General features: G+C 37.4%; 1 protein-coding gene across 4 annotated transcripts in view; it reads left to right on the forward strand.

Annotated features, from left to right (window-relative positions):
- The window catches only part of ERICH3 (glutamate rich 3), a 116,940-nt gene that overhangs the window by 63,694 nt on the left and 36,218 nt on the right, over positions 1-17,028 (forward strand). For all 4 annotated transcript variants that reach the window (XM_082354754.1, XM_082354752.1, XM_082354755.1 and 1 more), the window contains 3 exons: positions 712-892; positions 7,960-8,146; positions 13,339-13,640. In XM_082354754.1, the coding sequence (XP_082210880.1) occupies positions 712-892; positions 7,960-8,146; positions 13,339-13,640 (670 nt within the window). The remainder of the gene's footprint in view (positions 1-711; positions 893-7,959; positions 8,147-13,338; positions 13,641-17,028) is intronic.

Raw genomic sequence — 17,028 nt, forward strand, 5'->3', positions numbered from 1 at the left:
CACTACTGTGAAAATACTTCACAATATAAACTAGGAGGCAAGGCATTGGATATTTAATCTCTGGTATTTAAGTTTAGTGTTTATTTTATAAATAATTTAAATTGGTCAATGCCATAGAATATCAAGTAGGTTTATGAGGTGATATTTTTTGTTGGGTTTATTGATTGATATTAAGAATAATATTAATAATGTTGGTCCCTCTCACAAAGAATAAGCTCAGGGAAGGATGTATTGTCAGTGCTCAAGTATAAAGATAACACTCAATTACAAAAATAATTGCTAAATTACAGTTAATGTCAATTTGAATTAGAACAAAATTATGTCACCAATATTTATTTAATTAATTTGATTTGAATTTTTATTTGAGAACTAGCAAAAAGAAACAAGAGTAGTTTCCTCTTCCCATCACTGATATTTTTGTTGCATGTAAGACACAGACACATACGTAAGATAAAAGGTGACAAACTTTGTCCAAATCCCCAGAATTTACATTAAAAATACAAAGCCAAAATGTATATATGCTATAATTGTTAAAGGCATTTGTTTTGTAATGGGCTTGACTTTTTGTGCACTGTATATAGATTGACATTTTATAAAGGTTTCGTTGCAAGGTACGTAAAAATCGCCTTTTCTATTCTTTGTATTACAATGTCATCACACTCTGATTAGAAGGTGATTAGTTAATAAGCCCCCTTTTTTTGTTTATTCTAGGATTCAAGAAGGATTCACAAAACACCACTGCACAGTAATGCAGCTATTACAATGATCTATTTGGGGAAAAATGTGCACCTAGCCTATGATCACTCAGATTTCCGGGATGAAATAAAAGTTTATCAGCAGCACTGTGGTGGGGAAAACCTGTGTGTCTATGCAGGCAAACTACTTGAGAAAGGTACACATAAAATGTGAATGTTTTAATTGCTTGCAGTTGATGCTCTAGATAAGCTATTGTTGGTATAATATCAAAATGACTTTAATCACTCTATGAAATTATGCATATCCAGGGACTTATAAACCAGCTGCCTACAAGTAAATCCAGATTTACTGCTCCATGATTGAAACTGAAGCAGCAATTACTCTTGCAGATTGTGGAATAAAGAATTTGGAGTGATTTAACCCAGTAACAGATTAATCTTGAAATAGAGATATATGATCATTAAAATGTTGTACGAATAAACTGTCCCCCAATTTACAAGTTAACTATTTGTCTTGCCATAGTGAATTACATCATACATTATTCTAAGAGAAAAATACCAGATTGGCAATTTTTTCTTTAGAACTATGCTGAGATAAAATCACAAATCCAATAAACCTCAGGGTGAATCACACCTAAATAATGCAGTACAAAATTTGGCTACATGCTTTTATTACATTTTCATTTCCCTTTTATCATAAATCCATGTTTGTTAGCATCAGATAATTTTTGTGTCCAATATAGGATTTCACATATTGTACCAAAGTGGGTTTTTTTGTCAATATTTAGTTCTGTGGCACAGCAATTAAAAGGAAGAGTTGTTACAGGATTATGTTTGCTATTTCCTTGCTTAAGACACTCTGTTTAGAAAGTAATAGTGTTTTTACTGAATAAAAGAAGTATTTATATTTGGGTAATCTAGATATAGACTTAGGGATTAAAGGGAGGAGTTGGGGGCAAACATGGAATTGTTACTTTTGGCTTTTCTGATTTCCCTCATCAATCAAAAACAGTGACTATTAATTAAAAAAAATTCAACTGCTTAAAGAGAACTATACATATTTAGGGATAAAATATTGAAAACTTACCAACATAAGAAAGGATATACACTTGAATGTTGGTTTTGATTTAAAGTAAAATATGATATATTATAATGAATTATATACATATTGAATTATATAATGAATTACATATATTGTATTATAATGAAAAAACATTTTTCTTTATAAAAATGTATAAAATTTCTTTTTTAAAAAATAATGCCAGAAACTACTTTTTCCCATTTTATGTACTTAGCTGAAACGTAATTTACTTTGTTTCATTTTGTCATAGCATCTGAGAGTTCGTTCCTTCCATTATGTAGATGAGGAAAATGAGAGGCATCCAGAGGTACAGTGGCTCCCCAAGGTCACCCGTCCAGTTCTGAGCAAGGTTGAGAGCAGGGAGAGATCCCAGCCCCCTGACTAGGTGCAAGATCCTTGTTTAGTACTATCCAGCCCCAGTTAGCTCTTCTCAGTAGCAAAGGGTTTCCTATATTTCCATAATATGAGGGGTATGAAACCCCTGATAATAGTGATTAGATACACTTATTTTTTAAAAGTATCACTTTCAACTATTAATTTTGATGAATTGCTGAAATTAGCTACAGTCTCAAATTGGAGTTAACATAATGAAACTTTTCCTGGGTCTTAGATCATGCTTTAATCAATAGAGTTCATATAAAATGGCTATTTGACTGCTGGGAAATGTGGCACATACAGATGAAAAAAGAACAAGGCTTAGCTGAATGATTTTCTGGGAGTACACTCTGTGATAAGATTGCAAAACCAAAGGTTACGGGAGAATGTTACTTGGCTAAGTGTTATTTTGCATGCATATTGATCCCAGAACTGACTTTTTCTTATGTCATTGGACAGTCTTGAATAATAGGTTGGAATGGGGACTGAAGTAATTGAATCCTGTCCCCACAATAGTTTTGTCTCAGCTTGCCCTTGATTGCCATGAAAGTAATCGTTCAAAATTGAAAAGTTGGGTGGCTCAGAGTTGACTTGTGGTTCAGTAATCTTAGCAATTTAGCTGGACTGAAAAGAATCTACCCTTTTTACAAATCAAATCTGTGCATGATTCAGTGAAATGTGAATAGGTTTTTAGAAGATTTCTGTTTTAAAAAAAGGGCCTTTAAATTTAGGATTGGAGCAGTAAACTCCTTAAAAATGTAGCATTCATTAATTTCTCTTGCTTTTGGATGAGAATAACAATACAATTAATTATTTGGGAACATGGCAAGTGCATCTTTTATTATCATAGTGATTCATGATGTGTTGCAGTTTGATTTTAGACATCAGGCCACAGATCGATTGTTTATTATGTACACCTATGAAGTCGCGGAATATTTCTGCTACTTGTAAAGAGTACAGTTCTTCACAGGCAGTTTTATTTATCATTTATCCTTTCAAACAAGGCAGATGTTGGCCTCCTGGGTTCATGTGGATATGAAGAACAAAGTAACTTTTTTCTGGCTCTCTTATAATTCCTTTTCTGCCCCATTTTCTTGTATTTCCATAACCTGATCCTGTTGTACCTATTTGTGCATTCCTCACTACTTCTTCACAAACACAGAGGCTGCTTCACCAGCCCCTTGCCTCCTGCCTCCTCCCCCCGCCCCCGCCCCGCCCCACATTGTTATCTTGTCTTTTCCTGTGCTCTTTTCTTTGTCTGCAATAGGACAAAGGATTTTAAATTCAGTATCATATTTTAAGTTCAAACCATATCCATCTTTTAAGATTCAGATTAAGACTGTGAAGCTTACCCAACTGACTTTTATTCCATTTTATCCCTCTCTTTTGATGACAATGGCTCTTAACACCTAAAACCAAAGCATTTCATTGTACCTTGACTTACATTAACTGTTTTTTTCTTTTTCTATTACTCTTTATCATATATTGATTTTTTTAGTTGTTAAAAATAGGTGTAACTTCCAATCCATAAAATTCATCCACTGTAAGTGTACAATTCACTGATTTTTAGGAATTTTATAAGGTTGTACAGCCATTATCACAGTTTTAGAACATCTCCATCACTTCAAAAAGTTCCTTTGTGCTCACTCTTTGGCAATTAATCTTCACTCTCATAGCCAGCCCTAGGGCACCATTGATCTGCTTTCAGGCTCTACAGATTTGCCTTCTATGGACATTTCTTGTAAATGAAATCATACAATAGGTAGTATTTTGTGTCTTGCTTCTTTCACTTAGCATAGTGTTTTTAAGAATCATCCATTTGTAGTATCTGTCAATAGTTGCTCTCTTATAGCTGAGAATACATTCCGTTACATGGATATACCACATTTTATTCATCTACTCCAGTTGATGGATATTTGTATTGTTTCCAGTTTGGGACTATTATAAGTCATGCTGTAATGAATATACAAAGACAAATTTTTTTTGTGTAGACATCAGTTGTCATTTCTCTTGAGCAGCTTCCTAGGAGTGGGTGTGATGGCTTTTGCTTCCTGAGAATGGGTCATACCCTTTCCAGTTTCTTTGTGTCTTTTGATATTTTTGCTGAAAACTGGACAATTTAAATCATCTATTAGAGCAACTGTGGATTCTGAATTCCCACTTTCCCTCTGGAAGGTTATTCTTGGGTTTTTTATTTGTTTGTTTGTTTAGTAGCTTATCTAGAACAAATCTGTGAAATTCATGTCCCCTCTCCTTGGTATACAGCCAGTGGTGTCTCTGCTCAGATTTTTTTTTTGTTCTGTTTTTACTTTTTAGGCTAATCTCTTAGGCTTGTCTCTGTGTTTTCATAGTTTAGTGATCATTCAGTGATTTGTCAGAGGTCGTGTTCAAGCACTTTGAGCCAGTATAGCCTCCGTCTTCTGCCAGTGAATCTGTTTGTAGGTTTATTAGTTTCCTGGGACTGACATAACAAATGTCCCCAAATATGGTGGCTTAAAACAACAGAAATTTATCGTATTACGTTCTGGAGGCCAGAAGTCTAAAATTAAGGTCTTAGCAGGGCCATGCTCCCTCTGAAAGCTGAAGGGGAGAATCTTTCCTTACCTCTTCCCACTTCCGGTGATTCCCAGAAATCCTTGGTGTTTCATGGCATGTAGTTCCATCACTTCAACCTGTGCTTATCCTCCCATGTTATTCTTCTCTGTGTATCTGTGTGTGTATCCTCTCCTCTTTCTATAAGGATATCAGTCATTGGATTTAGGACAAAACAAATCCTGGATAGTCTCATCCTGATCCTTCCCTGAGTATATCTACAAAGACCCTATTTCAAAATAAGGTCACATTCTGAAGTTCTGGGTGGTCATGAATTTTTGGAGGGCAATATTCAACACACTATAGTGGGTTCAGGAGTACATTCAAAGTTCAGGCAGTTTTCAAATCTGTTCCAACTTTTATTTTCCACCAGGATCTAATGTTTCCTTTGTACACAGGTGCAAGCTTGCAATAAGACAGGGATGTGTGAATAAGTTGGGCCAACTCCAATCCATGTTGCTTCCAGTTAGCTGGAGATGTGCAGAAAGCTTATCGAATGTGTCTATGACTGCCTTATTGCCTGTATCTCCCTGTTAAATTCCTGGCTAGTCCACTGACCTGTTGCTTGCCCTAATTAGAACTACAGTCTCAGGCTAGCAGAACCTCTGACCTTCCCTGTCAGTTTGCTCTGAGATTGCTGCTTATTACTAGTAATGCCACTGACCAAGGTTTTTTTTTTTTGTCTTCTGCTCCAAATCAAGTCGGCCTCTACTGACAGTGAAGCCGCTGGTTACCTATGGCCTGCCCTTCCCTTCTAGAACTGCAGTGGCAGGAGAGGGCAATGGGAGCAGCCCTAGGCAAGAATGCCACAGATTCCCACTGTTCATACCAAAAGTTCAGTACTTTTTCATGAAAAACTGCTGCTCAGTTTGTTCTATGTCTTTGGTCCATTTTCAGAGACAACATTTTAAGGGAAGAGGATTTGGTGACCTTACTCTAGAAGTCTGGTACATTGATTTTTGTCTCTCCTGCTAAATTATAACTTCTTGAGGGAGGAGAACACGTTTGATATTTCTTCAGTATTTTTATGTCTCTTTAGTGCCTAAAACAGTGCTACCACTGTCAGTCAACAATGAATAACTACATTTTACAAATATTATAGGATGCTTTCTAATAGTGCCCATTATAATCTTTAAGACTGCTCTGTGAAGTGGGTAAACTGGGTCACCCCCTCCACTCCACTTCCTCACCCACTCTCCCTGCCATCCTCATTTTATAGATGAGAATCCTGAAATGCAACAAAGTTAAATGTCTCATCAAGGCACACTCAACTAATAAGTGAAGAACTGGGACATGGACCAAAATCTTCTGATTTCTGGTCTATAATCTTTCCACTACTCCATGCGGAAACCATGAAGTCAGGGTTGGGAAGTGTCACTAAATTTTAAAAAATAAAATTACAAAATAAGTAACAAGGGACCAAAGGTAGAGGGTGTCAATTCTTGTTCAATAAGTTTGAAAAACAATGGAAGAAATGAAATAATATATGGATGTGCTCTCCAACCATGTGGGTACCAGATAGAAGGGCAGTCATGTCCAAGAGTTGATCTTCTGTGCCCATTCTCAGCATTTCCTTGACTCTACTCTCTTCCTGGGCTGGGTCCTTACGGAGTTAAGGGGTGTGATGCTGCAGCAGAATGGATCATATTACATGAATGTCTCATTCAAGTTTCTGTAATAAGAGCAGTCAAACCAGCTTTCTAGTTACCACTTAAAAAGTCCATATATAAAGACAAGTGGATTTTAATATCTATTGTATCTTAGTTTCCCCAGACACTAACTTGCCAATGTTCTCTTTCCTATTTTGTTTAATTTCACATCACAAATACTAAGGTATAAATGATGGAATTGCCTTTTTAATAAATCTATTCTTTAGTATAAGTTGCATCTGATTTAGATGTTTTAGGGGCATAATATGGTATATACACTGTATTTCTAGATGACTATGAAAGAATGAGTTAAAATAATGATTCACTAATTATTTATTGGAGGCCTCCTGTGCCATTGTCCAGGGATCTGGGGAAATGAAATTTAAACTCTCATGGATTTCACAAACATGCAGGGCAGCAAACATCTAGATCAAGGTTCTCAAAGTGTGGTCCCTGGGCCAGCAGCATAAGCATCACCTGGCAACTTGATAAAAATGCAAATTCTTGTGCCCTATGGAATCAGAAACTCTGGGGTGAGGCCCAGAAATCTATGTTTTCATAAGCTTTTCAGGTGATTCTGATGCACACTAAAACTTGAGAACCACTGGTGTAGCCATATTTTAATAATAAGTGTAACAATAGGAAATATTGCAAAAGAGAGGCAAAAATTATCAAGCCTATTATTGGTAGAAGTGGAAGAGTCCAGGGAGGCTTATTGTAGGAAGTAACATTAGAAGTGTCATGAGAAGCAGGTTTCTGAGTCACTCTGTAGAATAGAGTTTCTCAGAATTGGGTTTTGGGATGTATAGGGTGAGACTTCTTCAAAAAGCATTATAGAGACTTGAAATGATTAAAAATTGTTAATTGCAAGCAGTGGTTCTTAACTTATTGGTGAGACTTTTGGGTGGGTTGGGGATCAAGAAGGGGTCTCAAATCTAGGCAGAACTGAGAATGGATTGAAGATGGAATAATTCTGCCTCATCCATACATGTATCAGGATGTTTCAAGTCACAACTAAAGATAAAAATTTATTTAAAAGCATTACTGAGTAAAAAAATAGTCATATAAAAGCATTACTGAGCTCACAGCAGCCTTTTGTTATGTACTTTATTGCTAGATAACATAGCAAGATAGAGGCGTGGAATCTAGAGAGATGTTTGGATTCAAACACTAACTCTCCCACTTACTGTATGATTTTGGCTGAATTACTGAACTCTAAACCTAAATTTCTGCATTATGGAAACTAATGATGGTAATATTTCCACTTCATATGGTTGTTGAGAAATAACACACCCAAGGTAATTAGGCATAATGCCTGGCCATATTAAACGCTCATATAATTTTAGGTTTTATTATTTTATTACAAGTCAAAGAGTTTTATAATGCCTTCGAGTATTTATTATATATATAAGTAATAGAATGTGTTTTTGTGATTAAAAAATTGTCCTCAGGTTAAAAAGGAGATCTAGAAAATAATATTGTACTTATATAACAGAAAAATGTGATTTAAAACATGTTAGTTCAAAGTCAGTTGCTTTCACTAATGTATTTCCTTTTTAAATTCCAGAGACCTTTCAGTTTATTTCCAAAAGGCACCATGGTTTCCCCTTCAGTCTCACCTTTTTCCTGAACGGGATACAGGTGAACAGGTTAAGTTCCTGCTGTGAATATAAGCATCGAAAAGGTTCCAGACTTGGAGGCAAACGAGGCTACTTTGGGTTTGTGTGTGTCGAGAGATCATCTCCTTGCTACAAGTATGGAAACAAATGTCCTTTGGTAGAGGGCAAGTTTTGCTACATTTTTCTTTGTATGCTTTTACTGATGTATTTCTCAGCACAATTTGTTAAGAATCATATCAATGTAGATGAGCCTAAAATATCTAAGTTAAAGGTTGTTTATCACAACAACCTGTGTGCTGCATTTAAAATTATAAGATATAAAGTAGATTTCCAGATGTATTATATAGTGGACATAAAAGCTGGTGGTGTTTCAAATTCTGTTTCTTTTCTACCTGTTCCTTTCCTCATAATGCTTTAAGTTCTGTCTCTAAAGGGAAGGAGAGAGGCTTTTCCCCCCTCATTCCTCGTAGTAATTTATTTTGGGCTGAGCTCCAGAGCATGTGTCAAGCATCTGGCTTATATAGTTGCATATTATAGGTTTTGCATGATAGAGGTGTACCTGCGTTATCGTGTAGTCCAATGATCACTCTCATGCCCCTAATTTCAATCTCAGACATAAAAAAATACATGATAAAAGGTCAGTTTTGACTATTATTCATCAGTTTTCATATTGGACATTCTGTTTGTAGTCAGGAAATCTTCTTGCAGGCTTTGCTTAATTTTTTCCTGAAAGTACTCATGGAGAATTGACTCTGTGCCAAGCTAGAACATGGCAGTGAACCAACCAAAGAACCTGACCCATGGAGTGCCTTCTGACAGGGGAAGTGAAAATAATATACCAATAAAGCCATGCCAGTATACCAAGAATATACCAACCAATTAGTGTATAATAGATGGTAATAAGTGTGATGAACGCAAAACAGGGTAAGGGAGATATAAGGAACGAGGGGGAACAAGGGTCAGAAGGCAGTATTATTTTATGTAGGATGGTCAGTAAAGCCCTCTCTGATGTCTTTCGAGCAGAAACCAGAAAAAAATGTCTCCTTTTTCAAATAGGTTTTCAGGTAGAGGAAAAGCATATACAAAGGGTGTGAGACAGGATTATGCTTGGTGTATGTAAACTAGTGTGATCAGAGCAAAAGTGAGAAAGGGACAGTGATAGAAGATGTCACTGTCAGAGAGACAGTGGAGTCAAGTCACGTAGAGTCCTATGGTCATTGCGAAGACTTTGACTTTTATTCTGAGAGGGATGGGAAGCCTCTCAGGTAGGTTTAGAGCAAGGTCTGTCATGATCTGATAGTAGCTCCTATGGGAAAAATAAAATACAGAGGGTGGGGGGAAGGGTGGAAACTACTTTAATCCAGAGGAGAGAGAGTGGTAGGAAGAGTTACAAGTGGTTAGGTTCTACACGTATTTTGAAGGTGGGGTTTACAGGATTAAGAGCAGAGTCAGAGATGATTGAAAAGTTTTTAACCTGAACAACTGGAAAGATGCCCAGTTAACATGGGAAAGACTGTGGAAGATGCAGCTTTGGGAGTGGAGACATCTATGAGATATGCAAGTAGAAATGTTGAGTAGGCGGTTGGATCTGTGAATCTGGGGTCTGGTGAGAGATCCAGGCTGGAGATATATAAATTTGAGAATTGTTTACATATGGATGGCGTTTAGAGTCATAAGATGGGATGAGACTGCTTAAGAATGGAACGCAGTAAGAGAAGATGCCTGAGTAATAAGCTCTGGTCACTTTGTTCAAAGGTGAGGAAGATAAAGAGGAACCAGGAAAAACCTAGGAAGGAAGGCCAGTGATTAGACAGAGAACCCAGAGAAAGCAATATCCTGGAAATGAACAAAATGTTTCAAGAATAAGGCATAATCACCTGGGTCGAAGGTGTGGCTAGGTGAAGCAAAATGAAAATTCAGGATTGAGCATGATTATTTGGTAATGTGTTGGTTATTGGTGATCTTGGCACAAGATGCTATTGTGGAGTGGTAGGAATGCAGTCTTGTTTGGAGTGGGTTTAAGAAATAATTGGAGAAGAGCTAAAGCAAGAGATGACAGATAGCTATTATTAAAGAGTTTTGCTCTAAAGGATGGAAATTGGGTGGCAGCCAGGAGGGAGGATGTAGAGGCCCAAGGGGGCTTATTACTTTTTAAGATGGGAGATGTTATAATATGGTTATAAGCTGATAGGTAGGGTTGATACCCTAGGAGGGAAAAACATATTGATCAGGCGTGACAGAGAGAGAGAAATTGCTGGGGCAAAGTGCTTGGGTAGACTAGAGGAGATGGGATCTAGGGCTCAAATGGAGGTGTTAGCCTTAGATGAGAGGAAGCATTCTTCTGTAGTAACAGGAAGAAAGATGACATATAGGGCAGAGAGAGATGCAAGTTGGTGGCTGTGTTGGGATCAACTGGAAGTTCTCTGCTGATTATTTCTATTTTCCAGTCAAAGAGTGATTGGAGCCTTAACCTCAGCTGATTATGAAGCTAACAAAAAATTGAAAACCAGTGTTTTATGAGAACTGTGCATTTTAGTTGAGGGTAATAGAACTTACTCTTAAACATCACGACAATTTTGTTATTATTATTTGAAAACTTCAAAGAAAGAAGCTAGAGGGAACCAAGCGAAATCATATAAAGAATTGTACAGAAACTAGTTAAGTGTTGAAAGGAGAGTAGATGCCATCCATCAGATTTTGGCACTGATTATTAAGCCTCGATAGAAAGTGTTTAGGACCAAACATTTTATAGCTTGCATTTATACAGCAATTCCCAAAGAGTGCAATGTGTTCACACATGGATGATTGTATACAAACTCATTAGCTTTCCTGGGAGTTAAACAAATGACTTGCCCACATATATGGAGAACACATATTTGACTTGGAACAGAAAAGCAACCTCAGGTAGGTCCTAAATATACCTGGGCCTTCCTGCTACATTGCCCTAGACCATTCACTGTCCCACTTGCTAGATGACTCTTTCACACCTCTTCTCTCTTAAGGAGGAAGGATTTAGAAATTTTTTGAGTTACCTGTTTAAGGTCCTTAGAAAACAAGAAAAACTTAGCAGTGTTCACTTCCAAAGTATGGAGGTTCCACACCTGTATCCATCCCTCAATCATGGGAACTATTTGAAGAGTCATGGTAGTTACTTTCAGTTGCTAAAGTGAAACACAGGAAAAAGAATTGCCTAGCCAAGAGAACGAAGACTGCTTTGAGCTTTAGTAGTGAGAATCAACACCTCAAATTACACTCAGAAGTCAAATAGGTAGTCAGTGACGAGGAGCACAGATGTTACCCACTTTGTTTGCCTAATTCCCTTAAGCAGACGGGCAATAAAAAGTCTGTGCTTGCAGTAGGGAGGCATCAAAGCCTCTACACAGTCACAACATAAACTAAAAGTAACAGCATATCAGAGGCTCCAAATCAATATATTTGGTGTTGCCATTGATAAGGGAAGAATAGCTTGAACAGAAGGAATGCTAGTAATCATAGTCTCTGAAGATTCATGACACCTTTATTTTCAAGGAAAGCAGTGTGCTACGTATATCATCATTATAGTCAAGAAATAATTTATCATGCTTAATATGGCTGAGGAAAGTACGTTCTTATTATCCCATTTTTCACAGCCTGATAGTTACTTTGAGTGCATATCCTTTTAGCTTTATTTTATGGGGAGATAGTGAAAGGATAAGTGATATAACTAAGTTCTCATATTTACTTGTTGGGAGAATGAATTAAGATCAATTCCTATGCTATTGCTAGTCTAGGGATGGCTGAAATTCAGTGATATTTTCAGTTTAAGAAATTGCCATTGGATTTGATTCACGTAGAGGCAATTTTCAGATTTTACATATTGTTTCTATTCTTCCTGGACTGGAAAGTCTTGACTGCATTCTGACCCCACTCTAATTGACCCAGTTCCCCAGTAGTTGTGTGACATGGAGAGAAGGGGATGTGTGAAGTTCTAGAGGAGGAGTGGGGAGACTGGTAACTGCCAGACACCTCTTTTCAGGTCAGGGATTGTCTCTAGGCCTTGGTGAAAACTTCTCCACATTATGTTAGTCTTTGTGAGGAGAGTGTGAGTACTTGCCCTGGTGGTAAGCCCAGCAGTGTAACATTTGTCTGTGTAACTAGTCATCTGAGAAGGCTATACCTGTAATCTAATAATATGGGTGTACTTCAGTGGGAGGTGACAGAGTCTGACAGTCCTGAGCTGAAAGCCAGCTTTATCACTAACCTGCTGGGTGAACTTGGGCAAGTCATGGACTCCTTGAAGCCTCAGTCTCCTCATTTGTAAAGTGATGACGATAGTTCTTAAGTTATTGGTCTGTAGGGGAATATATCATATAAGATCATGTATATAAAGTACCCAGCAAAGAGACTGGCACAGAAGGAGTGCTTGATACTCTTATTATCATAATCATTATTTTTATTAATGTATGTATTATAGTTATTGGAATTCCTATTTTGATATTAACTTGAGAGATAGGATAAAAGCTATAGAAGAATTTATTAATGTTACTTTTGTTATAACTGATTTTTTAAAATATTTTTTAACGTCTTAAGACATTCAGATCATTTGCTGGCTCACCAGATTTGACTTAGAATGACTTTATGACCTCTATAGATTATTGCCATTTTCAAAAAACAAAAGCTTATTGCCAGGAAAAATCACCAAAAGACTGTGGTACAGGTTTCAAAAGGCCATTCTAAAAACAATAATGACAGTTCTGTTAAAATAAGCATTCAGGCTCCTGAAGTGTTTATTTAAAGGGCACAAAAATATTTAACTGATTGTGTTTCTTAAAAAATCAATCATAATTATTTAGAGTCAATTTTGTATGTCTTTCTGTTGTTGTGTTGTTGGAATAATAAATTATCAAAGACCGAATGACATCTTTCTTCTGATAATTTTTATCTCAGCTTCCTTTTATTGATAAACCTGAATGTTCTTTTATCACATAATTCTAATATGAAGACTTAAATTACCTATCTATCTATCTATCTATCTATCATCTCTGTTATAAGGCCAAATATATACTTTAAGGCACAAAGTTTAGTTTGAGACTATAATTCATTGTTGTTAAGTTGCTTTCTTTTCTTGTGTATTACTGTGGGTAAAACTGTTAAGAATTGTGTTTATTTACAAGATTTTGGTATTAATAAGGAGAAAGTAGTTTATTTTAATTAACTATGTGTACTATGATAAATATGTTTCTTGTAACATTCCTTACTGGAATAAGAGAAGTGATCTAAAGATCTTTGCAGTTCCATTGTGCTATATATAAAGGTTAATCAACACTTTATGTTAATGTTTTTCCTAGGTGCATTATAGCAATGGGCCTTGACAAAAAAACAACTTCACCAAAACCTAGGAAGGAAAAGAGTATTGAGAGAAGAGAGGGATTGATGAAGGGTGAGGGGAAACTGAGGAAGGATAGAGAGTACCTGATACCAAGAAAGAGAGAGATGGAGGGGAGCAAAACCTCAGCTTCAGCCATTTTTTCAGCTCAAGAACTACATACAGGGATCGGCGAAGTGAGAACTGCTGTCGAAGAAATGGAACGTAAAGAAAAGCCAGGACAAGAAGTTTGGGAAGATGACCAAGAAAACATATTTAAATATGGTAATGAGTAACACTGGGTTCTTTTGCTGTTGCGTGGTCGTTTTGTTTGACTTTACAATGTGATTATAAAAATTTGCAAAAATATCCATTAAATGTTGTTACTCAGTTTTGATCTTCAGGCAACTGTGTTGCAGGTGAGGAATCCCTGACCACCTTCTCAACTGTTTTGCAAGGAGTTCTGTGTGGCCTGTCTTAGAGGAGGGCAGCCTAACTCCAGGGGGTTGAAGGTGCTTGGACGAGGAGGCGGGAAAGGAGAGTTTGCCTCTGCGTGAGCCAGAGTCTCTGTTCACTTATGCAGGGAGAGACCATTTCACCAAACAGAATTTTGCCTGTTTTTTTCACTATTTGATGTACTTGCTTTGGTGAAACTGATGCTTTGGCATCAGGTAGGAACAACCTATATGATTATATAGTGATAGAGTATTCCATAACTGAAAACATTTGATGTAGGTCTGGGGTCCTGGAGCTTGTCTGCATTTCTTGTTTTCTTGTTCTTCCTTTCCTTCCCCTCCTGTCCCTTCCCCTCACTCTCCTCTCCTTCCTCTTCATCTTCTTCCTCCTCATCCTTCTCCTCTGCCTCCTTCTCCTCCTTTCTTTCCCCCCTCTAACCGCATACACACACTCATATATATATATATATATATATATATATATCTCCTATATCTCCTTACCTTATATATATACATACCCTCACCTTTTGATGTAGTAGATATTATTACTCTCTCTATTTTAAGAAAATGAGGCTCAGACATACAGAGAGAAAGTAGCAGAACTAGGATTCATACTGTAGGAAAGGAAAAACTGTTTTCCCTCTACCGATCTTAGGTTCATTAACTGTATCCTTGTAAATGAAACTGACAAAAGAGATGAAAAAGGGAAAACAAGCAAAAGTTTATTAGCAGGTGCATCGTGCATATGTATGGGAACACTCAGCTGAGTAACTCAAGGGGGTGGTTAGAACTTGGGCTTATATGGCATCTTAATAAAAGAAAAATACATTTTTTTCAAGAAGTGACAAGGCAAAGGAAAAGGACATTGAGCTTCCAGGGGCAACAAATTGTGGGAAGGCAAATATTATGTGGAAACTAACGGTAGATAAGGGCTAGTTCTAGTGAAGTTTGTTATGTTGATTCCTCTGGTGCCATCTCTGGGCTGCTGAGAATCAGAGTTGTCTCGTATGATTAACTTTTGTCCTTCCTGGGAGAGAGGGGAGGGGAGACACCTTCAAAAATGTATGTCCTGCTTTTAGGGAAATGGGGGGAGGGCAGAGAGCTTCTCTTCTATTTACTACTTCTCAATTGCCTTCAGCTCAAAATAAACCTTATGCCCAAGTGGCCTAGTTTGGGGTGGCCTACTCTGCTACCCTTCAATACTCAGGCTTGTCTAATTCCAAAGCCCAAACTTTCAAACACTGTACATATAACCTCCTCTTCTGTACAAGCTATCCTTGATGTTACCTGGTTGTGAGTGATATGTCCAAAGAATCAGAAAAGGGGAGCTGCCTGAGTGTCCCTCTTGCACCCAGGAGACAAAGCCTGGATTAGAGGAGCGCTAGCCATTGGCTGGGATGAGTGTGGAAGGGCTGGTTTCAGGAAAGGGGCATCTCCTAGGTCTCTTCTTCCCCACCTTCTCTAGCTGCCCAACAGTTTCAGAAATCCAAGAGAATAATTACAGAGTTGTTTCAGCATTGGACTTTATATCTGTTTATTACTGAAATAGTGTGACTATCTAAAAAAGATTTCACTCCTAACACTTTGACCCAGCTTACCTCTCTCCATGATCCTTTCTAGTCTTTATTCTTATCTTAAACTGAAAATTTTAAAATATCTGTAGATAACAATAGCAACAGCAGAGAAATTAACAAATGGGATGTGTTTTCATGTGTTTTAACTTTCACAACATACAGGTATGTTTATTTAGGCCATGTTAATTTCTGTATTTCTTTTTCTTAAACCAACATGGCCCGTGCTATGAGTAGCATACTTTATGACTATAAAACAGCTTTTCCCAAGATCTTTCTTCTGTGTTGGCTCCTTAAAGGACTTTAAATGCCCATTTCCATTTAAAAAAAGAAGAAACAGTGGAGCAAGTCTTCAGCTCTCTGTAGAACAGCCGCTGATGGTCAGGGGCAGCAAGAAGCCTGCGTGGAGGTCAGTCAGGGAGAGCTGCGGAGGGATTGATGTTGCCCTCGCATTGACTTGCTTCCTCATTAGTGGGGATGGTAAACAACAAGCTAATTACATTCTCTGGAAGAAAGATGAGATGGGGAAACAGAAGAAATTATGAAAAGGGATCCGGAAAGCATGACACTAGTTCATTCATATTGAAAACATGAGTAGATGAGACAAAGGAGGTGTGCTCTGAGCTGTGAGGCTGATGCAGTGCTCCTGGTTAATAGAAGGCTAATATTTAAATGTAATGATAGAACAAAGCCAGGGCAGCCTTGAATTTCCTGTTTTGAGAGAAAACACTGAAGCTCCTGCCAAATAGGATTCAGGGACTGTTCTTGTGGTTCACTACATGCTCCTTCAATTTTATGGTCTGCTTCGATAATATAACTGCAATTGTGTCCTAATTGTAGACACTTGTACGATTCTGATTTTAATCAGGTGCCTCCATTAAAGTTTATTGCTGTCAATAAAGCACATATTGTGTGTGATTTCTCCTATTCTATGACCAACTCTCTCCACCCCCCAATCAATCATGATTACTACTAATCTCTAACGTTTATTAGGAGCCTACTGTCCTTGGCACTATACTAAGCATATTTTAGGGATTATTGCTTTTAATAGTCCCCATAGCTTTGTGAGGCAGGTACCACCCATATCATAGGTGAAAAAACTGAAGCTTAAAGATGTTGAGCAAATTGACAGGTCACACAGCTGTGTTTCAACTGGTACTTGGACACATGACAGCCTGACTCCAAAACCCTCATGTTTCACCATGCTGTAAAACTGTTGATGGACTTGCAGCAATTTACTCATGTACTGTCTGGCCCCTGCTTAGCTTGTGACCAGCAGCAAATATCTCTTGTTTCTAATGTGTTTCTCTGTGTGTGTGTATTCTGTGGCTAACTTCAACCACTCCTAGCAAGGCTTCCACAATCTCCAAATGACTTTCCACCCTTGTTTAACTCTATTCCACTTATTTGACACTATTTCACATAATTAATCATGAGTCCTATATAAAAATCTACAGCAATTGAGCCCAATAGTGTTAAAACTGACATTACTGAGGGTCATGTATAAAAACTATTCTAACATGAGTACAGTATTTCTTGTGTACCTACGTCTTATTTCCTCAACAAAAATTGGAGATTCCTTGATGGGAAGGGGTTGTGTTACTGTAATGTCTTTTATCTTGCAATTTTAGCCTCTTCCAAATAGAA

This window comes from Balaenoptera borealis (genome assembly GCF_965194805.1).
Source record: "Balaenoptera borealis genome assembly, chromosome: 1".
Taxonomy (NCBI): Eukaryota; Metazoa; Chordata; class Mammalia; order Artiodactyla; family Balaenopteridae; genus Balaenoptera; species Balaenoptera borealis.